Below are 22,970 nucleotides of genomic sequence, written 5' to 3'. Positions count from 1 at the left end.
ACAGAGTGAAAAGGCAATCCATGGAATGGGAAAGAATATTTACAAATCATATATCTGATAAGGGGCTAATATCCAGAACATACAAAGAACCCCTACAACTCGACAACAACCACCATTTTCAAATGAGCAAAGGACTTGAATAGACATTTCTCCAAAGAATATATACAAATGAGGCCAATAACCACATGAAAAGATTATAAACATCACTAATCATTAGGGGAATACAAGTCAAAACCACAGTGAGGGGCTTCCCCGGTGGCGCAGTGGTTAAGAATCCGCCTGCCAACGCAGGGGACACGGGTTCGAGCCCTGGTTCGGGAAGATCCCACATGCCGCGGAGCAACTAAGCCCGTGAGCCACAGCTACTGAGCCCGCGTGCCACAACTACTGAAGCCCTTGCACCTAGAGCCGGTGCTCTGCAACAAGAGAAGCCACCGCAACGAGAAGCCCATGCACTGCAACAAAGAGTAGCCCACGCTCGCCGCAATTAAAGAAAGCCTGTGTGCAGCAAAGACCCAATGCAGCCAAAACTAATAAACAAATAAATTTATTTTTAAAAAAAACACACACAGTGAGATACACCTCATACCCATTAGGGTGACTACTATAAAAATAAATAAATAAATAAAATAAAAAATAACAAGGGCTGGTTAGGATAACCTTGTTGGAACTCTTGTGCACTGTTGGTTGGAATGTAAAATGCTGCAGTCACTGCGGAAAACAATATGGTGGTTCCTCAGAAAACTAAGAATAGAATTACCATATGATACAGCAATTCCATTTCTGGACATATAACCAAAAGAATTGAAAGCAGGCTCTCAGAGAGGCATCTGTACACCTGTGTTCATAGTAGCATTATTCATAATAGCCAAAAGGTGGAAGCAACCCAAGTGTTCACCAATGGATGAATGGATAAACAAAATGTGGCATATACATATAATGGAACACTATCCAGTCTTTAAAAAGAAGGAGATTCTGACACATGCTACAATATGGATGAATCTTGAGGACATTATGCTAAGTGAAATAAGCCAGTCACAAAAGGGCGAATACTGTATGCTTCCATTTACATGAGGTACTTAGAGTAGCCAAATTCATAGAAACAGAAAGTAAAATGGTGGTTGCCAGGGGTTGGGGGACGAGGTGAGGGGATTTGATGTTTAACAGGTATGGAGTTTAAGTTTGGAAAGATGAAAAAAGTTCTGGAGATGGATGGTGGTGTTGATTGCACAACAATGTGAATGTATTTAATGCCACTGAACTGTACACTTAAAAATGGTTAAGATGGACTTCCCTGGTGGTGCAGTGGTTAAGAATCTGCCTGTCAACGCAGGGGACATGGGTTCGAGCCCTGGTCCGGGAAGATTCCACATGCTGAAGAGCAACTAAGCCCGTGCGCCACAACTGCTGAGCCTGTGCTCTAGAGCCCACGAGCCACAACTACTGAGCCCACATGCCACAACTACTGAAGCCTGTGCGCCTAGAGCCCATGCTCCACAACAAGAGAAGCCACCGCAATGAGAAGCCCGTGCACCGTAACAAACAGTAGCCCCTGCTCGCCACAACTAGAGAAAGCCCGCGCGCAGCATCGAAGACCCAATGCAGCCAAAAATAAATAAATAAATGTATTATTTTTTAAATGGTTAAGATGTTAAACTTTATGTTATGTGTATTTTATCACAGTTTTAAAAATTATGTTCAGTGAAAGAAACAAGACACAAAAGATTTGTGATTGTATGATTTCATTTATATGAAATGTCCAGAATAAGCAAATCCAGAATGAGATTAGTGGTTGCCTAGGGCTGCCAGAGACAGATAGGGAGTGAATGCTAACAGTCACAGGGTTTCTTTTTGGGGTGATTGAAATATCCTAAAATTAGATTGTGGTGATTTTTGCACAAGCCTATAAATACACTAACTACCATTGCCTTGTACAACTAACTTGGGTGAATTTTATGGTATGTAAATTATATCTCAATTAAGCTACTTTTATAACTACATAAAGATAGTAACTGGGACTTCCCTGGTGGCGCAGTGGTTAAGAATCCACCTGCCAATACAGGGGACATGGGTTCGAGCCCTGGTCCAGGAAGATCCCCCATGCCGTGGAGCAACTAAGCCCGCACGCCACAACTACTGAAGCCCCCGCACCTAGAGCCCGTGCTCCACAACAAGAGAAGCCACACAATGAAGACTAGCCCCCGCTCGCCGCAACTAGAGAAAGCCCACGTGCAGCAACGAAGACCCAACGCAGCCAAAAATAAATTAATTAATAAATTAATTTTAAAATGATAGTAACTGATTTTAACCTGTAAATTATGAGTCCCACACTGACACAAATAAACAAATGAATAAATAAATACATGGGGAAGAAGAGAAAGCTCTTTCTCACAGTAGAATCCCAGCTATCCATGTAAAAGAAAATCATCATATGGCCACCATCATAGTAGTAATTGCTTCAGGCAAGAATCACCAATGGATGCTAAACTGGTGAGTGGAAGTTTGACGAAAAATAGGAAAGATACATAATCTCAAAGTATGTCCCTACAAGATACTTACGAATTACAAAGGGGAAAGAGTACATTTCGGTGGAGAAACCTGGAAAACACCACCTTAATCGAATGATCAAAGCTAATACCAACAATTTGGAATTAACCAATGCTTTGTGCTTCCGGATACACTGAGGAGAACACAGCGTCACTTCTGTGGAATTCCTGCCCGAAATGCATAATCCAAATCTAATCTTGAGGAAACATCAGATAAACCCAAATTTAAGGACATTCTTCCAAAGCACTGACCTGTGCTCTTCGAAAACATCAAGATCGCGAAAGTTAATGGAAGATGGAGACATTGTTCCAGATTGAAAGAGACCAAAAAGACCTGATAAAGGAATGCAGCTCGTGACCTAGGACTTCCTTTTCCTATAAAAGGACAGTATTGGCACACCCACTAGGATGGCTAGAATCAGATAACAAAGTGTTTGTGAAGATGTGGAGAAATTGGAACCCTCATACTCTGCTGGCAGGAACGTAAGAAAATATCCTTGTTCTTAGAAATTTTATACTGAAGTATTTCGTTGAAAGGGCATCACACCTGCAACTACGATCAAATACTTTAGAAAAAATTATAGATAGATAGAGATATACTGAGAGAAAAAGAGAGACAAAATGAGAGAGAGAAAACATTATTCTGAGGCTTGGCAATTTTTTTTGTCAATCTAATAAGCAAAGAATGGGATCTCTTTGTCTTAATTTTCATATTTAATTATAGGGAGACCATTTAAAATGTCCTAGAATCTATAACCCAGAATGACTACAAAGGCTATAAAGTCTGACAGATATTTATTGAGTGCCCACTCTCTACTAAGCTCCAGCGGTAAAAATATGAAACATCACACCTAGTAGATATGAAATCATATCTGTTGTTTTAATTTTGCATTTCCCTGATAAAGAGATTGAGTTATCTTTTCATATATTATACGTATTGGCCATTTCAGGTGACTTCTGCCGTGGATTACCTATTCATGTCTACTGTCCATTTTCTAGTGTATTGTTTGTCCTTTTCTTATTGATTTGTAGATGCCCTTTATATGTCCTAGAATCTAGAGACTAGTTCTTTGTCACACACATCAAAAGACTAGATGGAAACAATCAAGTCTGTGAAGCTCAGGGTACACATAGTGAGGATCTTCCAGTTTTAAATGCCAGGTCTTGCAACCAAAGGAAATATTTCTTGCTTGTGCTGTGGGTCATTGTTGACTCGATTTGAGTATGTTTGAAAACTGAGGAAAAAATTAGAATGAAGTCTAAGTCATAAAATGTATGGCCTGTATTCTGCTGTTAAGGAAAGGAATTAATATTTGTGCATCTGGCCTATGTAATTATCCATTACAGTTGACCACTGAACAACTGGGGAGGGTCTCAATCCGTGTATAATTCATAGCCGGCCCTCCATACCCACAGTTCCTCTGCATCCCGGGAATCAACCAAACAAGGACTGTGTAGTACCGTAGTATTTACTATTGAAAAATATCCACCTATCAGTGGATTGTGCAGTTCAAACCTGCGTTGCTCAAGGGTCAACTGTTAAATATTTTTCATTTGTAATATATGCATATTCATTTATGAGGTAAAACTCCATTTAACTTCATGTTAACATTTTTTTAAAGAGAGGAGACATGCATTTCTCTTCAATTGCCATTGGTATTTCCAAGCAAAGAACTGCTAATCCCACTCTTTTGTTTAACAGAAGGGGACACTGAAGCCCAGGGAGTGGGCATGGCTTGCCCGGCTCCATACAGGCAGGCATTAATCTGATTAGAACCTGTTTTCCTTAGCTCCTCAGGTCAGGGTGGGGTCCAGCTTGACCTTGGCTTCCTTCTCCCTTCCACCTGATAGCTAAGTAAGTATGCAGTCCATGCCCAATAAATGCTCCTTTGGAAAAAGGCCCTTCATCAGCCTAGGGACAGAGCGGAGTGTCCAGACACTGCAGGGTAGGGTAGGCAGACAGCAAGTGCTGCATAAATCCTCAGAGTTGGTGCAGGTAGGGCCCAATACAAACCATTGTTGGGGACGCAGTAAGTGCTTTATAAATGCTCCCAGTCGGTGCTCCGTACTAGCCTCCGGAAGGAGTCCCTAGGGGAAAGCACAGGCGCCTAATTCTTGCTCCTAGGTGACAGTACTGGTGTTTCTGGCCCGTCCCTGGTGCTGGAGAGGGTTGGAAATTCCCATAGCTCCTTCAAAGGATGGGAAAGGAGAGACCTCGGTTTATTTTCCCATCTGTGAAAAGGGGACACAACAGTGACACGAAGACGTGCGCGGGTGGGCAGTTTCGGGGGCGAGGCTGATGGCTGGTGAAACGGACTTTCTCTCCTCCCTCCCCCATCTTTCCCATCTCGGCTTCCAAGGATTAGGAATTTGGCGTTTGGACAGTTTGTTCTTGGACGGCCAGAAGACCTCCCGACGCGACCCTTCAGGGACTGGCACACCAAGAGGTCGGAAAGGTGCGGGATCCAACGTTCCACAAGCCGACGTCCTCCCGCGCCCGGCTCCTCTCAACCTCCCGCTCCTCCTTCCCTCAATCCTCCCGCTCCCCTCCTCCTCCGTCCCCGCCCCGCTCCTGTCCTCTTATTGGCCGAGCGGGCCGGCCGGGCCTCCCCGGGATTTAAAGGGCCCGCTCTCCGCGCCGCCCTGGGAGCCGCAGCTGGTCCCGGCCTTGCGGCCTGCGGGGGAGGCTGCCCGGAGGAGGCGGCGACGGTGGCGGCGGCTGTACGTCCCCGGCCCCCTGGACCGCAGCTTTCTTACTGCCAGGTAGGTCGCCGGTAGTGCACGTGCGGCTCTCCCGCTCGCATCCTGAGCCGGCCTCCCCTTGCGGGTCTGCAGCGCGTGTGCTAGGGCCCCCTCTCCATCACCTTTCCAACTCTCCCTTCTGCTGTGTCCCTTTCCACCACCTCCACCTCCCTGCAGCCCCCGGGCCTGGGCAGGGCTTTGTTGGCGGCCGGGAGAGGCCGGGTGGGGGTGGGATGGGGCGCGCGGGGGATACAGGACACCCCCCACATCCGTTCAAGGAGAGATGCACGCGGCCCCCAAGTGTCACAGGGTCTCCCTCTCTGCCGTCCACACTGAGTGACTCTACCTCGGAAACAAGGGAGCCCCCCAATTTGATATACAGGCCTACAAAGTACACCATTCAATCACTATCGGACCCGGACTCTTCCCAGCATACAAGAAACACAGGTCCTTCATTCACCACAGGTCATGGGCTGTGTGTGTGCACCCAGAACACCCCCCCACACACACAGCTGGCAGCTCAATCTGATGTACCTGACACTCACACCCTCCCTCAGCCCCCCAGTACCCTGTCTCTACAAGGGTTGGACAGCCCCAGACTGAAATCTGAGCGCTCAAGTCCATCTCTTGAGCATCGTCTGCCCCGTGGACATCCCAACTAAGCTCCTTCTATGTCCCCCCTTTGGCAGGTCTATCCATCAGTCCATCCATCCGTGGGGGTCCACAATGGCCACCTTCAGCCGCCAGGAATTTTTCCAGCAGCTGCTGCAGGGCTGTCTCCTGCCTACTGCCCAGCAGGGCCTTGACCAGATCTGGCTGCTCCTTGCCATCTGCCTCGCCTGCCGCCTCCTGTGGAGGCTTGGTAAGTGCCTGCCACACCATGGGCCACCACGCCAGGCCAAATCACACCTGCCACGTTCATCCGTACCAAGCCCCACTTTATCCTGCCACATCTTGCCAAGCCAAGCCAGGCTCGTACACGTCCAGCCTACCACAGCCCACCAGGCTAAGCGCCATTCTACCACACCACGTCCCACTAACCCAGCCACCCCATGCTACACCACACCAAGCCACATCCTGCCATGCCAAGCCATACCTTTCCGTATCCCTGGGTTCTGGGACTGTTGAAAGCTGAGGTTCTTGAATCTTGGGATCCTGAAATGCCTACATCCCAAGGTTATAAGATTCTGAAATGCTGATGTCACAGGGTTATGGAAAGTACCATGTATCCCAAAGTGCCGTGTTATGGGGTTTGGGGATTCTGACAAGTTGAAATTCTCACATTCCAGGCTTCCAAAATGCTGGCATTCTGGATTTCTGGAATCACGGCATGATAAAATCTCTGGATTCTAGGATTCTGGAATGTTTCCACAAATCGTGGCAAGCCTATATCCAAACAACAAGATCCCAAGTACCCGAGATCCCCATGGGATGCTGAGAATTTTGGAAATCTGAGATTCAGAAGTTCTACACTTTCTTTTTTCTTGTTCTTTTATTTTAAATGGATGTTTTATTTTTTCCCCGGGTTTATCATTTTGAAAAGTTTCAAAGTTACTGAAAAGCTAAGTTGAAAGAATAGTACCATGAACACCCATATATGCATCACCCGATTCTCCAACTGTCAACATCTTGCCACATTAGCTTGCTCTCTCTACCTATCTATCTACCTACCTATCCATCCGTCCATCTGCCTATCTATCTATCTATCTATCTATCTATCATCTTCCTGAATCACTTGAATAACCTGCTGACACTTCATCCCAAATCCTCTTGTGTGTGTCCCCCAAGAACAAAGACATCTTCCCCCCACAGCCATAGCCTTGACCATCACCCCTCAGGAAATTTAATCTTGATGCCATAATATTATTCAATATAAGTTATTCAAATTTCCTCCAGGGTTCCCAAAGTGACCTTTATAGATGTCTCTTTTCTTTAAACCCAAGCCCTGCCACCTCCCCAGCTCCCCAACACCTGCTTTGGGCCCCCTGCAATCCCACCACGTTCCAACCTCTAAGCCTTTGCCTGAGCTACGTCCTCTGCCCAGGCTGCCCTTCTACCAGCCCTGCTCTAATTCCCTTTCTTGTTCTCTCTTTCTCTCACCCAAAGGGTTGCCATCCTACCTGAAGCATGCAAGCACCGTGGCAGGCGGGTTCTTCAGCCTCTACCACTTCTTCCAGCTGCACATGGTTTGGGTCGTACTGCTCAGCCTCCTGTGCTACCTCGTGCTGTTCCTCTGCCGACATTCCTCCCATCGCGGCGTCTTCCTCTCCGTCACCATCCTCATCTACCTACTCATGGGGTATGGGTGTATGTCCTCATCCCCACGCTGTCAGCAGAAGGGCGGGGGGATCCCCAGGCCGCCCCTCCTGAGGCTGTCCAGGACAGGGAGGACGTGGGGTGTTTCTGGAGGGGATGGAAATCTGGGAGACTTGTTCTTTCCGAAGGCTACACAGAACAGGCTGGACTTGAGCTCCCCCTGGAGGAGGGAGCCCTGGAGAACTATTCCTCCATGAGGTTGTGCAGGGCAGGGAAGGGTATACCCTCTCTGCACCTTGGTTTCCCCCCTTTGTGGTATCTGAGGCCAGAGGAGTCATAGGGCCAAGACCACCACCTTTTTCCTCAGTGAGATGCACATGGTGGACACCGTGACATGGCACAAGATGAGAGGTAGGCAGCCCTGGCCCTCTCCCCTGCCCCAGCCCTCCAGCCCCACTCCACATCTCCTAACTCCCCCCACCCTGTCTTTCCTTCCCCGCTTTTCTCCCTCATCTGCCTAGCCCACTGGACACGCAGCCCTTAGATTCCCCTTACATCTGTGTTTCTCTCTACCATGTCTCTTCCCCATCTGTCTGTCCCATCTCATGTCCATGCCTGACTCTCTTGAGTCAAGACATCTGCCAGTCCTGGGCCTACCTGCTCAGCTGCCTGTCTGGCCCCATGCCCACCTCTCCACACTTGCTCTTCTTTCTTACCACCTCTCACCTGGTGTTCCCCATACCCCATGATGACCTGCTCTCTGCTCATCCACTTGACCATGGGCACCACACCTAGGGGCCCAGATGATTGTGGCCATGAAGGCGGTGTCTCTGGGCTTCGACCTGGACCGGGGTGAGGTGGGTGCAGTGCCCTCGCCCGTGGAGTTCATGGGCTACCTCTACTTCGTGGGCACCATCGTCTTTGGGCCCTGGATATCCTTCCACAGCTACCTACAGGCCGTCCAAGGCCGCCCGCTGGTGAGGTCCTGGGTGGACAGGTGGGCAGGGACCATGGGAAGCCACCATGGGGCAATGTTCATGGAGCCTTGATCCCCACAGAGCCGCCGATGGCTGCAGAAGGTGGCCCGGAGTCTGGCGCTGGCCCTGCTGTGCCTTGTGCTGTCCACCTGTGTGGGCCCCTACCTCTTCCCGTACTTCATCCCCCTTGATGGTGACCGCCTCCTTCGCAAGTGAGCACAGCCTTCGAGGCCTCTGCCCAGCAGTGAGGGGGTTGGGGAGGGACCTGGGGTCTCCCCAGCTCTGAGTTGTCTCTTAATGCTTCTGTCTGTCTTCTGTTACTACAGCAAGAAACGCAAAGCCAGGTAAATGAGGGCAGGTGCTGAGGGCGAGTGGGGCTGAATGGGGGTGGGTGCACAGTCTGTGACTGATTGGTTCTGTGAGTCTGAGACTGTCTGACCATCCACCCAGTGACTAGACAGAGACTGAGTGTCTGTGGCTGTGGTCTGACCAAGATTGGCCCTATGACTCCGTGTACAATGGATACTCCGTCACATACTGTGCCTGGCTGTCCGTCTGTTCTGCTATTTCACCATCAGAAGCAAGTTATGTGACTGCAGTGCCACAAGTATGTGTTGGTTGGTGACACTGACCTGTCTGTGACTCTAGCTAGGGGTTTGTATAGGTTGTTTACCTATCAGCCAGGGACTCCTGTGTGGGACTGGAGTTCTGGCTGTCTGGCTGGGCGGTTGTCCATGATGGGAGTTTGTGGCTGTCACTGGATAGGATAAATCTGGCTTGTCTGTAACCCTGGCTGGGAATGGGTCTGACTGTCGCGTGTTGTGCGCATATCTGTGATGGATTCTGCCTGTGGGTCTGCCTTCTCTGGCTCCTTGGTATTGTCTAGCTGAGGGGCAGAACCGACCATCCACCCCGGGTGTGACTAGGATTTCATCCAGCTATTTGACTGTATGACCTTCTCCCCTACTCATTGGCCACTGATTGTGTCTGATGCTGAATGAGGCTCTGAAGGGTGGAATGACTTGCCCAGTGTCACCCAACTAAGCAGCCAGGCACTAATCCCAGGCCTGAATCCTATGCTTTTTCCAGTGTAAGACGCTGCCTGTCTTTGACCGTGTCTGACTGTACAACTGACAGGATGGCTATCTGAGTGCAGAATTGTGTGTGCATGAATAACAGGGTGCTTGATGGTCTCTGTGCCTAACTAAAGGACTTCCGGGTATCTTATGGTCACCGAATCAGGTCAGAGAGCTTGGAGTCTGATAGTATGTGTGTCTGGCCATGTGGCTGTGAGGTCAGCCTCTAACAGTCCCTGGGTCTGGATGTCTGGCCACGTGAAGCTGCGGGACCGTGTCATATTATAGGGCAGCTCACACATCCATTTGAGCTACCTGAAACTAACTGATGGTGTACGGATGGATAGATGTGTGGGACTATCACAGCGCACCTCTTTTGCCACCATATTTGTCTGTCTTGTTGATGAACAACTCAGGCCAGCCTCCAGGGCCTCTCTGACTCTCTTTCCTTTCTTCTCTGCTGCCTTCCTGACCCCTAGGGGCACCATGGTAAGGTGAGTCTACAGAGGGGCCAGGGATGCTGGCACATGGTGGGGTGTCATGCTGGGGCCTGGGCGTGATGCCTCTCTCTCCCTGGCTCCTTTCCCGCAGGTGGCTGCGAGCCTATGAGAGCGCTGTCTCCTTCCACTTCAGCAACTATTTTGTGGGCTTTCTGTCCGAGGCCACGGCCACGTTGGCAGGGGCTGGCTTCACCGAGGAGAAGGATCACCTGGAATGGTGGGGAGGGCTGGGGAGCCCCATCTCCCACAGGGTGCTGCCTAGAGGAGCTGCAGGGAGGAGGGGGGTGTTCCTGGGGGAGGGAACAGCCAAGAACAAAAGTGTGGCCATCAGGTGGGTTGAAATCCCAAATGAGTTTGCGTGTCTCTTTTGCCCATAGGGACCTGACGGTCTCTAAGCCACTGAACGTGGAGCTGCCCCGGTCCATGGTGGAAGTTGTCACAAGCTGGAACCTGCCCATGTCTTATTGGCTAAATAACTGTGAGTCACCAAGTCACCACTCCAAGAGAGTTGGCAGTCCTCAACCCACACCCCTTTCACACATTCATACAACAAGCTGAAGATAGTAGGGACCAAAAAATCTCCCAAATTCCTGCCCTTGTGGAGTTGACATTTTTGTGGGGGTAGCAGTATAATAAAAAGAAAATACACAATAGTTCAGGTAGTGATAAGTGCTATGGTAAAAAATAAATAAATAAAGCAGGTAAAGATGACCTGGGAGTGTTAGGAGTGTGTGAGTAGGGGTGGATGCAATTTTAAATACATCATCCAGAGCAAGTCTCACTGAAGAGCTAACGTTTGAGCAAAGACCTGAAGAAGGTGAGAGAGCAATCAATGCAAACATGTAGGGGAGGAATTTAACACATGGAAGGAACAGCAAGTGCAAAGGCCCTGAGGCAGGAGCATACCTGGCACATTTGAAAAACAGTGAGGAGACCAGTGTGGTGGGATCAGAGTGAGCGAGGGGACCAGTGGCAGGAGGTGAGTTCGGAGAGGTGACAGGGCCTGGTTCTGTAGGGCCTCTCTGGCCACGGGGAGGACTTTGGCTTTTTCTCTGAGAGAGATCTCAGAGCAGGGTTCTGAGCAGAGGAGGGCCATGGGCTGACTTAGGTTGTACCAGGACCCTCTGGCTACTGTGAGGACAGACAGGGAGTCGGGGAGGGCAGAGTGGAAATGGGGAGGAGAGGTCAGATTCTGGATAAACTCTGAAGATAGAACTGACAGGATTTGCTGAGTTTGGTTATGGGCGTTGGGGGTGGGGGGCAGATCAAGGGTGATAGTGAGGCTTTTGTCCTGAGGAACTGGAAGGGTGTAGTTGACACTGGCTGCACTTGGGAAAGACTATATAGGAGGAGCAGGTTGGGAGGGAAGATCAGGAGCTAACTTTTAGACAATGTGAAGTTGGAGGCCATTATAAAGAGGCTTCATCCTGGGGGCCCCAAGAGGTTGTGGGTATCCTCACCCTGCCCTATGGCCCTCCAGGAAGGGCAGGGGGGAATCTCAGGAGACACTTGCCCCACATCTCCCCCCTGCAGATGTTTTCAAGAATGCTCTCCGCCTGGGGACCTTCTCAGCTGTGCTGGTCACCTATGCAGCCAGCGCCCTCCTGCACGTGAGCAGGGCAGAGCGGGACCAGGGTGGTAGCTGGATGGGGGTGGTAGGGCCTCCTCCTCACTCACCTCATTGCCCCCCACCCCCACCCCAGGGCTTCAGCTTCCACCTGGCTGCGGTGCTGCTGTCCCTGGCGTTTATCACTTATGTGGAGCACGGTGAGGGCGGAACCCAGCCCAGTAGATGGGATGGAAGGTTGGTGGCGGGCTGGAACCACCGTCCCCTGAGGCTAACCTGACGCCCTTACCTCTGCCCCCCCAACCCCGCATCTGCCCTAGTCCTCCGAAAGCGCCTGGCTCGGATCCTCAGTGCCTGCATCTTGTCGAAACGGTGCCCAGCAGACTGTTCACACCAGCATCGCTTGGTGAGGGTTCAGCCTAGGCAGCCTTTTGTCCAACTCTCTCCCTCAAAAATTACTTCTGTCTCCATCTTATATCTGTCTCAGGGTGCCCAGCTTCCTCTTCCAGTGCCCGATCCACCCCCATAACCTCATCTCTATTCACTGGCATCCATTTATCTAACGAACATTTATCAAGCAACCGCTATATACCCACCTAGCGTTTATTTTCCCCAGTGAACATCTGTTGAGCACCTGCTGGTATCAGGCATTGTTCAAGGTGCTGGAGACACAGTGGTGAACAAAACAGACCAAAGTCCCAGCCCTCTGGGACAAACATTTTAACAGGGAAGACAGTAAATAAAAAATAAGTAAAGTATAATAGTTTGTTAGACTGTGATTAGTGCCAAGGAGAAAATACATAAGAGAAAGAGAAAGGGAAGTATCAGGGGCTGAGTGGTTTCAAGTTTAAATGGAGAGGTGACTTTTGAGTTCTTTAACTGAAGGAGGTGAGGGAGGGAAGCATTCCAGGCAAAGGCAACAACCAGTGTAAAGGCCCTGAGATGGGAGAGGGCCTGGAATATTTGAGGAACAGCGAGGAGGCCGGTATGGCTTGAGCAGAGTGAGTGAGACAGGGAGAGGTGGGCCCTGTAGGTCACAGTGGGGATTTGCTTTCGTTTGAGTCTTTTTTTTTTTCTCATTCTTTTTGCAACAAGAAGTATGGAGAATTTCAGATTTTCCTCCCACCCGACAACCAATGTTTATTACCATAAACCCCCAACTCAAAGCCCTACCCACCATTTTTCCTCCTCTGCCTGAATACTCACATCTCCCCCAACCTGGACGCTCTCATGCTAACAGTACCCTCATCCTTGGATACCCCTTGAGCTCCCATAGGAGGATCAGAACCATCTCTTTCCTACCCTGGGGGTGGGTGCCCTGGACATCCTTATTCCTGTGCCTTGTGCATTTCCCTGTGTGCCCCTGCCCAAGTGGGGCTGGGGGGTGGTGATTAGGTCCAGCTGCCAAGCATATCCATCTGTCCCCCACAGGGCCTGGGGGTGCGAGCCCTAAACCTGTTCTTTGGGGCCCTGGCCATCTTCCACCTGGCCTACCTGGGCTCCCTGTTCGATGTTGATGTGGACGACACCACAGAGGAGCAGGTGAGGTGGGGCCCTGGGCTCAGGGTTACCCAGGGATATGCTACCTATTCATGGGAACCATGAGGACAAAGGTGGGGAGGCCAAGGCATGGGAACCTTGTGTCATCTGTCTCCAGCTTGTGTAGCCACTGCTCTACCGTCCTTCTGTCCCCTTGTCCCTCTGGTTGATTCATACTGTTGGGTCTTTTACTTGGGTGAAGTGTGCAAAATACATTTATTTTACTTATAAAATTTATTTTCTAGAGATGGAGTGCAAAATCCAGGTTTTACTTTTTTAAAAGTTAATTATTTCATCATATTTTTATTTAGGTAGAATTCACAAGATTTCTTTATTTAATTTGTTAAAAAAATAGTTTTACTTACATTGATTGTGCAAATCCTGGATTCTACTTAAAAAGTGTATGTTGGGCTTCCCTGGTGGTGCAGTGATTGAGAGTCCGCCTGCCGATGCAGGGGACACGGGTTCGTGCCCCGGTCCGGGAAGATCCCACATGCCGCGGAGCGGCTGGGCCCATGAGCCATGGCTGCTGAGCCTGCGCGTCCGGAGCCTGTGCTCCGCAATAGGAGAGGCCACAACAGTGACAGGCCCGCGTATTGCAAAAAAAAAAAGTGTATGTTAAAATGTATATACTAGTTTTATGCAGGTGGAGTGTGCACGTTCCAGGTTTTACTCCTTTTTAAATGAAGAACAATTTCAAAATAATGTTTATTCATATGGCACTAGCGGATCCCGGTTTAGCTTCTCTTTCAGTTCATTTTTTTTCTTTTTCTTTTTTTTGGCCATTCCAGGCGGCTTTCGGGATCTTAGTTCCCCGACCAGGGATTGAACCCTGGCCCCCACAGTGAAAGCGCCGAGTCCTAACCACTGGACGGCCAGGGAATACCCTGCATTAACTATTTTTAAAGTTTTAATAAAAATAAAACAAAAATTTTATTTAAGAAGAAGCAAAACCCAGATTTTGCACATTCAACCTGAATAAAAAATTAAAAATTGTTTTTAATGACAAAATATAAAATAATATAAAGTTTTATTTTCAATTAAAAATTTAAGGAAATTCCCTGGCTGTCCAGTGGTTAGGACTCGGCGCTTTCACTGCGGGGGCCAGGGTTCAATCCCTAGTCGGGGAACTAAGATCCCTCAAGCCACGCGGCATGACCAAAAAAAAAAAAAAAAAAAGTTAATGCATATCACGTGGTTGAAAAACCAAACAGTATTCAAGATATTCAGGGGAGAGTCTTATTCCTGCCGTCTTACCCCCACCCTCTTACAGGTAACCACTTTTATTCATTTTATTAAACTATCCTTCTAAAATTGAATCATAATAAGCAGATATAAAAATATATTTTAATTCCCTCCCCCCTGCTTTTTACCCTAAAGGTAACACATGAATGACACTGTGCTGCATGTTGCTTTTTTCACATAATTCCTGAAAACCTTCCACATGAAGACATAGAGTGTCCTCGTTCATTTTTTCCATTGTGACACAATGTAGTTTGTCCCTTATTGGTGGACACCCAGGTGATTCCCACTCTTTTCCTATGGTAAGTGGTGCTGCAGCAAGTAATACCCTCACATCCACGTGGATTCACATAGGTGCAGACAGAGCTGTAGGATCTAGTCTTGACAGCAATGGAGAAGTTACCTTTTTGCCCTCCCACCAGCAGTATGTGATCGTGCTTGACGCCCCGACAACAGGGTGCCTCTCAGACCTCGTGGATATGTTTGCCAGTTTGAGTGGAGGAAGATGATGAGTGAGGCTGAGTATTTTGTCGTATATTTAAGAGCCATTTGGGTTTTTTTTTCCCTTTACTGAAAATGGCCTACTCACCTCCTTTGCTAATTTTTGTCTTTTTAAAAAATCAATTTCTAGGAGCTCTTTATATATACGGGAGAGTACAGGTCAGAGAATGGGATTGCCTTGTCTTGTTTTTTTAAATTTTTGAAAGAGAAGAAAATACAAAAGAAGAAAACTAAATATGCCTACCTTTCATATGTACCCAATCTCTTCTCTGGGGCCTCACTCAGGGTTGCAGTGGAGTCACAGAAACGTCCTTGAGCAAAGGATAGGTTTTCCTGAGACCTTCTTTGTTCTTGCTGAGTGGGACCGACCATCACCGCTTTCTCTCCCACAGGGCTACGGCATGGCATACACTGTCCACAAATGGTCAGAGCTCAGCTGGGCCAGTCACTGGGTCACTTTTGGATGCTGGATCTTCTACCGTCTCATAGGCTGAGGCACATCTGTGGACCCTCACAACTCTCTCAAGACCCCTCCTCAGGGTGCCAGCTCTGATGGGGGATGAGGGAAGGCCCTCTCTCTAATTCTTGACCCTCTCTCCATCCTTTACCCCCCCAACACCCATACACACACACACACACACACACACACACACACACACCCCATTTCCATGCCTGTCAATCCCCACCCCACCACAAGGCGGGAAGGGAGTGGTCCCTGCTGGGGCCTAGGGGCGGGGGATACTTGGGGAAGCAGAGAGGGGGAGATACAGGGCCTCCCCGCCTTCCTTGACCCTTTTTATATACAGTTTGTTATTATCAAATAAAAGTAGGAAGTATACAAAAGGCTCGCTCTTCACTGCTCAGTGGGGAATAGAAGTGAGTGAGGAAGGGGGCACAGCATGGATAAAGGTTTGGAAGCTAGAAACCGTGAAGAGGGAGGTTGTGATTGGTTCATGGTTTATTATCATTCATGATTGGATGATGAGCCTGAGGATAGCACTGCTTGATTTGAGTGGGGCCAGGACAGATTGGATACTTGGATGTAGGGGAGGCCTGATACTAATTGGCTAGAAAAACTGAGGGATCCCCATTCGGTTTGGTTGCCCTGACTGGGACAGAGGAGGGAAAGACTGATGAAGAGCTGATGCTTATTGGTCCTTAGGACTGAGGGCTGTGGGTTCTAATTGGATAGGAGGCCTGGGTTGGATCTGGATACTGACTTAGTCTGGGTGCCCACTGGGTTAGAGTTATGGAGTCCTGATTTGTTCTTTAGAGTTGGCAGGGGGAGATTGAGGGTCTCCATGCCAATTGGCCAACAAGGCTGAAGGGCCTGGGTTTTGATTGGTTCTTCTGACTTGAAGTCAGGAGAGGTGAAGATGGCCTGAGGGGGAGGCAGAGGCAGCGTGTAGGATTGATCTGCCTGTTGTATTAACAGTTTCCTTGCCCATTCGGGGATTAGGATTGAAGGTTGGTCTGGGAAAAGATTTCGTTGCTCTGCCTTTGCAAATGAGGGCAAAGGTGAGAAGACACAATGCAATGCTGATGCAACAGCACAGAAACACCCGATTTCCGATGTGATTTATAAGGGGATAGGAAACTGAAGCCGCGACTCGCTGCAGGTTGGCTTCCGCCGAAAACGCCCACCAACCTCGGCCCTCCCAGCCTCTTCCACGCCTGACTGGGTCTCAACCAACAGCGAAAATGGTACCAACGCGTGAGGGCGGGGTCGGCGGCACAGAGAATTACTATTGGTTGGGAGCGGCACTGGCCTCCTTCCCAGCCCCTCCATTGGCCAGTTCCGTAAGGCGGAACCTGTGAGGGGTTGGGTTTGAACTAGGGATATTTCGGAGCCAGCGAGCGATCCTAGAGAGACCCCGGAGCCGGTGGGAGAGGCCGCTGCAGCCGCGCTGCTGGGTGAGTTCCCTCCGCCTGGCCTGCCACTCCATCCCTTAGTTCTCAATTGCAAAACGGCCAGCCCTCGGCGCGCCTGCGCGAGACCCTACCCTTCCCCCCCACCCCGCGCCGTCCCACCCCCCCCCGCCACCCCCACGCGCCTGCGCAGGACCCCCGACTACCGCGCGGTCGTCCGGACGACAGAAGATCCGCCTTCTCATTGGGCAGCTGAACTAGCGGGTTCTAGTTCTGATTGGTGGTCTCTGTATTTGACCCTCCTTTTTCTCTTTAGAGCCCCGCGCAAGGCTCCTCTTTGTTGCAGGTTAGCCACAGGCTGCGCAATTTCGGGAGGAGTCGGGCGATCCCACACCTGAACCTGAGGGTCGTCGTTCTAATTAGTCTTCTCTCTTCTGTCCTGCAGTTTCCAGGACTACGGGGAGGGTAATAGCTTTCCGTTGCATGATGCAAGACAGTGACCCCTGCAAATGGGACCTTACCTGGTCGTTGTGTCTCCCCCAGCCGACTGTGACCCCTGAGGGCGGGGATCAGGTGGCTCCCCCACCAAAGCGTGACCAATGAGGGCTGGGACCTAGTATGATTCTTGTGTCTGCCCACCAGACTGTGACCAATGAGGGCAGAGACTGGGCCTGGTTCCTATCTTCCCCAGCAAACTGACCAATGAGGGCTGGGACCTGTTCTAGTTCCTGTGTCTACCGCATCCTATGGCTCCCGGAGGGCTGGAACAAGCTTTCAGTATTTCTGTGGCCTTATAGTCATGTTTTTTAAAACAGTAAATAATTAGATTATTTTAATCATGTCTGTATTGATTGGTTAATTGAGTCCATTTACATTTCTTGTCATAATAAACTATTTGGATTTGATTTTATGATCTCATTCTGTGCTCTCTATTTGTTCAGGTTTTTCCTTTCCTTTTATTCTCCTTTCTACATATCCACACACCTCCATCAGCCTACAAAGACATGACCACCAATGCCAGCCCCGTGCACCCATACTGGCCTCGGCACCTGAGGCTGGACAACTTTGTGCCTAATGACTGCCCCACCTGGCATCTCCTGGCTGGCCTCTTCTCCATCTCTGGGGTCTTAGTTGTGACCACATGGCTGTTGTCAGGTCATGCTGCGGTCATCCCACTGGGGACTTGGCGGAGACTGTCCCTGTGCTGGTTTGCAGTGTGTGGGTTCATTCACTTGGTGATCGAGGGCTGGTTCAGCCTCTACCACGAGGACCTTCTCGGAGACCAAGCCATCTTGTCTCAACTCTGTGAGTCCTGAATTCTTCAGTGTGCTGTGGAAGGGAATTTCCTGGGCAGGGATTGGCTTAGATGTTTACCCACCCACCAACTCTTTTCCATTCATTTTAAATAAAATTTTTAAATTTATTTAACTTTTTGTTGCATATATATTCACATGGATCCAAAACTAAACAATTTAAAGAGGTATGCAGTGAAAATCTGCGTTCTATCCACCAAGTTTCCCCAAATAATTGCATATGTTTCTTTTCAGGGTTTTACACATAAATTAACACACATAAGCCTCAGTTTGCTCAATTATAAAAGAGGGATAATAAGTCATATCCAAATATATGTAAGACACTTAGAACAGTGTTTGGCAGATAGTAGATGCCATATTACTTATCATCATTTTTATTTTTTCTTTTGTGTAAATGGTAACATGCTATATACACTTCTGAACTTTGCTTTTTTTAAATGAGGACGCTTACAGAACTATTTGACTTTTCCAGTATTGATAGCATTTTCCACCAATATTTTGCTGTTACAAACAATACTCCTTTTTGGCCTCAAGAATAAATCTGGTAGAACATTCTTCTGCAAGATCTCCGTTTGGAGATCTGCTTTCATTTCTCTAGGGTAAATATGGAGGAGTGGAATGGCTGGGTCACATGGTAGATGTGTGTTTACCTTTATGAAAAACTGCCAAACTTTTCAAGAATGGCTGCACCAAAAAATTTTAAAATGGCTGCGCCATTTTATATTCCCACCGGCAGTATATGAGAGTTCTAGTTTCCCACATCCTCACTGACACTTGGTATGGTCAGGTGTTTCTTAAATTTTAGTCCTTCCAGTGGATGTGAGTGATATCTCATTATGGTTTTAATTTGCTTTCCCTTAATGACTAACAAAAGTTTGAGTAGCTTTCATGTGTTTACTGACCATTTGGAAATCCTCTTTTGTGAAAAGCCTATTCCAGTCTCCTATTTTTACATTGGGTGATCTGTCTTTTTCTTGATTCTCTGCTCACTCTTTCATTTACTCATCTGTTCACCTTCTCTCTCTCTCTCTCTCTCTCTCTCTCTCTCGCTCGCTCGCTCGCTCGCTGTCTCCACACTCACTCGCTCGCTAACTCCACACTCACTCATTGGCTACGTCCCTCACTCCATCATTTACACTTGCCTCATTTTACTCCACAAACATTTATTGAATACCAGACAATCACAGCAACACTTATTGTTCTGTGCCAGGTTTGCACACATTATCTTGTATACATATATTAACCCTAGAGTCCAAACAACTACCCCATTTCACAGATGAGGAAACTGAGGCATGGGGAAGTTAGTCTGAGTTCCTTTTCCTGATGATATTCTTCATGTATGTCTCTCGTCTTCTTCAGGGAAAGAGTATGCCAAGGGAGACAGCCGATACATCCTGTAAGTGTTTGCCTCTGTCAAGGGAGACCTGTGTTTTGGAGGGGTGGTAAGTCAGGGACCACTAATGGGGTGCCTTGTGGGGAGAGCACAGTGATGCCAGTGCCCCCCAATCCTTTCTCTTGCAGGAATGACAGCTTCATGATATGCATGGAGACCATCACAGCTTGCTTGTGGGGACCACTCAGCCTATGGGTGGTGATCGCCTTTCTCCGCCAGCAGCCCCTCCGCTTTGTCCTACAGCTTGTGGTCTCTGTGGGTGAGGAGAGGGCCCACACTGGGTGCTTGAGGGCTTGATGGGGGATCCACAGACATGGGGGCATCCCTGCAGGTGGGACCTCTCAATGTGCCCATCCAGGGCTGAGTCAGACTGAATGACAAAGTCCCTGAGGTTCTGGAACAGCCATGCCCCTCTTGGCCTGCATTCTCAAGCGAGGAGGGTTCATTTCTCCTCCCACTCCATCACAAAGTCTCCCATGAAGGTTACGGTTACATGAGGTGACCCATGATGGTGGGAGGCCCCCGGATCCTCCAGGAGCAAGATTCTGAGTTTCCTTCATCTGAGATTCAGTCCTCTTATGTTCTTACTTTGTTAACTTTCTGGAAATGTGAGTTCTCTCTAGTCCTGGAATCCTGAGATGTCTTGAATGAAAGGATTTTGAGCTTCCTTAAACTCTAGAGATATGAACTCTCCTGAGTTCAGAAAGTCTTAGCTTCTGATTTCTGGAAATCTCACTTCTGTTTTCTGAAATCCTCAGCCATATGATTGCAGAACACTTAGGTCTCTGAATTTGGGAATCCTGAGCTCTGATGACTTGGAAAATGGCTTGGAATTGTTCCCCCTCCTTACAGGCTTTCCTTCTTCCCCTTCTATCTCTCACAGGTCAGATATACGGGGATGTGCTATATTTCCTGACAGAGCACCGTGAGGGATTCCAGCATGGGGAGCTGGGCCACCCTCTCTACTTCTGGTTTTACTTTGTCTTCTTGAACGCCCTGTGGCTGGTGCTGCCCGGAATCCTCGTGCTTGATTCTATAAAGCAACTTGCTCGTGCCCAGAGCATGCTGGACACCAAAGCCACAAAAGCCAAGAGCAAGCAGAACTAATGAGTGATGAACTGGGCTTGAACACTGGCTATTGAGGAACTCTCCACCTGCCAGAAGATTCCAATCCTTGCTCTCACAGGTTGGAAGGACAAATCAAATTGATCTGTCAAACTCAGGCTGATGGGTGAACAGGGGGAAGAAAGGAGCTGTGTGGAGCTACTGTCAGGAGCTGTTGGGACAAAGGTACAAGAGAACCTTGGAAGTCTGTGATGGGGACAGTTTTTTTAAATCAGGAAATAAAGATCTTGACCCTATGCTGAGAGATCTTTAATGACTAACCCCAGAGATGCCCCATGACTGACCCCATAGACCCCTCCAGCACTCATTCCACAGACCACCATTCTCTCAGCCATAGACTGCCATCATCATCATGTAGACCTCGAATCTATGACCTCACAAATCCCCATCACTGACCCCACAGTTCCTCTGATGGCTGATTAGATCCATGAATCACACCTGTCAGCTCTTTTAAGGCGTGATCATCCACCCACGCCCTTGGCGTTCTCTCCAGAACACACCTCTCTCTTTGCAATATGGACAGGCTGAGAATTTTCCAAATCCAAGTTCTTCAGTTTACTCAACCTCTTGTCTCCTGATCAGGTACCCCACAACTACCCCATCACTAACTCCACAGACCCCTCATTACTCCAAAGACCCCCATCACTACCCTAACCATCCCATCACTCACACCAGAGACCCCACAAAACTCACTCCACCACCCTCCCATCACTCACACCACATACTCCATCATTAACAACTAAGATACCCATCACTCTCCCCACAGCCTTTCATTTGCTCCATAGACAGACCATCATTCACCTCACAGACCTCTGTCACTCACACCACAGACCCCATCACTCGCCCCAACAGACCTCCCATCACGTACAACTCCAAGACTCACCTCATAGACTCCCTATCATGTGTCACACAAACCCTCTCACTCTCCCCACAAACCCCCTATCATTTACCCCATAGGCCTCTTATCACTCACCATACAGATCCCCTATCACCACCCTATAAACTCCCCATAACTCACCCTGCAGAATCCATCACTTACCTTACATACCCCATCACTCACCCTATAGATCCCCAATTACCCCACAGATCTTCCATCACTTACCCCATATCCTATCACTCAACCCCACAGACCACCTATCATGTACCCACAGATACTCTTCACCCTACAGACCCCCATCACTCATCCTGCACTCTCTGTCATTAACCTCATAGACCTTCAGTCATAAAACAAATGGGTACTTGAGGAATTTTGAGGAGATGACAAAGAATGAATAATAAAACTGCAGATACCTGGAGACTGGCTCCAGGTAACCTGTGCAGAGCAGGACTTCATTTTAAATCCTGGTTCCGCTCAAGCCTACAGTGTAGCTTTTGACAAATGCCTCACTGTTAAGGCCGTGCTTCACTTTCTCACCTCAGATCCATCACTTACCTCATGGTTTACTTAAGGCATGCTGGCCTCTGTGCTCTTCCTCAGACACACCAGGCACAGGCCCACCTTCGGTCCATTGCACTGTCTGCTCTCTGTGCCATTTACTATCGCTTTGGTCTAGAGCATGTTTTCCCCTTTCATTCAGTGCTTTCATCTGTAAAATGCTTATAATAATAGTACCTATCTCATAGGGTTTTTATGCAGATTAAAGGAATTAATATATTTAGACTATCTGGCATACACTTTGTTGAATGGAACAATGAACAAATGAAAGAGAAAGTTCTCCCCAGCACTATGGCAAGGACCTCCTTTTTGAATTCCTTGCTTCCAGTATCTTTCCTTCCAGGGCTCTCTCCACAACCAAGACAGGGACATCTGATCACCCCCATCTAAAACCTGTGCTCCAGGGCCTGCAGGATAAAACTCCAAGCTCTAGGCTAATGTTTTGTTCATTCCACCCTATGGTAATTTTAATGAGAAACAGATTTTCAAACTCCCTGTTTCCATCAGAAAATCCAGCAGTGCCACAGAAGTGTTTTAGAATTGCAGACTTCTCTAAAAAGGTAACGTTAAGGGTAGCATCCATACAATACTGCAGCAACAGCTGGAGTCCAGGTAACTTACAGGACTCCTTTGTGAGAAATTACATTTGTAAGGGCAGCCTGTATTTTGTCCAAACCATATAGATGTTATACAGTAAAGTGGGGAGAATGCCTTTTTGCATTTTGTGGTACATAAAGTTTCTCAAAGGAGTCTAAGCTATGTCCAGTATTCAGCTGATATTTGGTGGACACACACCATTTAATAACAGGACCGATCTCAACGTGTTGTAAGGATTCAATAAAAACAAAGGCAAACTTTAAAAAGCTAGGACCTCCAGAGAGCATACAAA

At 48.4% G+C, this 22,970-nt stretch overlaps 2 protein-coding genes across 4 annotated transcripts; both read left to right on the top strand.

Moving 5' to 3' along the window:
* Positions 1-5,129: 5,129 nt before the first annotated feature.
* PORCN (porcupine O-acyltransferase) lies at positions 5,130-17,720 on the top strand. 3 transcript variants are annotated; one of them, XM_089904591.1, is made up of 15 exons: positions 5,130-5,309; positions 5,978-6,150; positions 7,395-7,587; positions 7,912-7,955; positions 8,340-8,521; positions 8,603-8,733; positions 10,077-10,091; positions 10,189-10,314; positions 10,475-10,575; positions 11,631-11,707; positions 11,801-11,864; positions 11,985-12,070; positions 13,096-13,206; positions 15,339-16,860; positions 17,132-17,720. In XM_089904591.1, the coding sequence occupies exons 2-14, from the start codon at positions 6,015-6,017 to the stop codon at positions 15,438-15,440; spliced, it is 1,368 nt and encodes a 455-aa protein (XP_089760717.1). In that variant the 5' UTR covers positions 5,130-5,309; positions 5,978-6,014; the 3' UTR covers positions 15,441-16,860; positions 17,132-17,720. The 3 variants fall into 3 exon arrangements, with proteins under 3 accessions (XP_089760717.1, XP_089760716.1, XP_089760718.1); XM_089904590.1 differs by lacking the exon at positions 10,077-10,091 and adding an exon at positions 8,848-8,865; XM_089904592.1 differs by lacking the exon at positions 10,077-10,091 and having other exon boundaries at positions 5,133-5,309.
* EBP (EBP cholestenol delta-isomerase) lies at positions 16,772-20,882 on the top strand. Its single transcript, XM_022563768.2, has 5 exons — positions 16,772-16,860; positions 17,757-18,120; positions 19,488-19,524; positions 19,650-19,780; positions 20,405-20,882. The coding sequence occupies exons 2-5, from the start codon at positions 17,820-17,822 to the stop codon at positions 20,626-20,628; spliced, it is 693 nt and encodes a 230-aa protein (XP_022419476.1). The 5' UTR covers positions 16,772-16,860; positions 17,757-17,819; the 3' UTR covers positions 20,629-20,882.
* The last annotated feature ends 2,088 nt before the right edge of the window (positions 20,883-22,970 follow it).

The sequence above is a fragment of the Delphinapterus leucas genome, chromosome X (assembly GCF_059928025.1).
Source record: "Delphinapterus leucas isolate spDelLeu-1000000601 "Yukka" chromosome X, BTC_Dleu_Yukka2, whole genome shotgun sequence".
Lineage (NCBI taxonomy): Eukaryota > Metazoa > Chordata > Mammalia > Artiodactyla > Monodontidae > Delphinapterus > Delphinapterus leucas.
The sequence above is the reverse complement of the archived record's forward strand: the minus strand, read 5'-3'. Positions and strand labels throughout refer to the sequence as shown.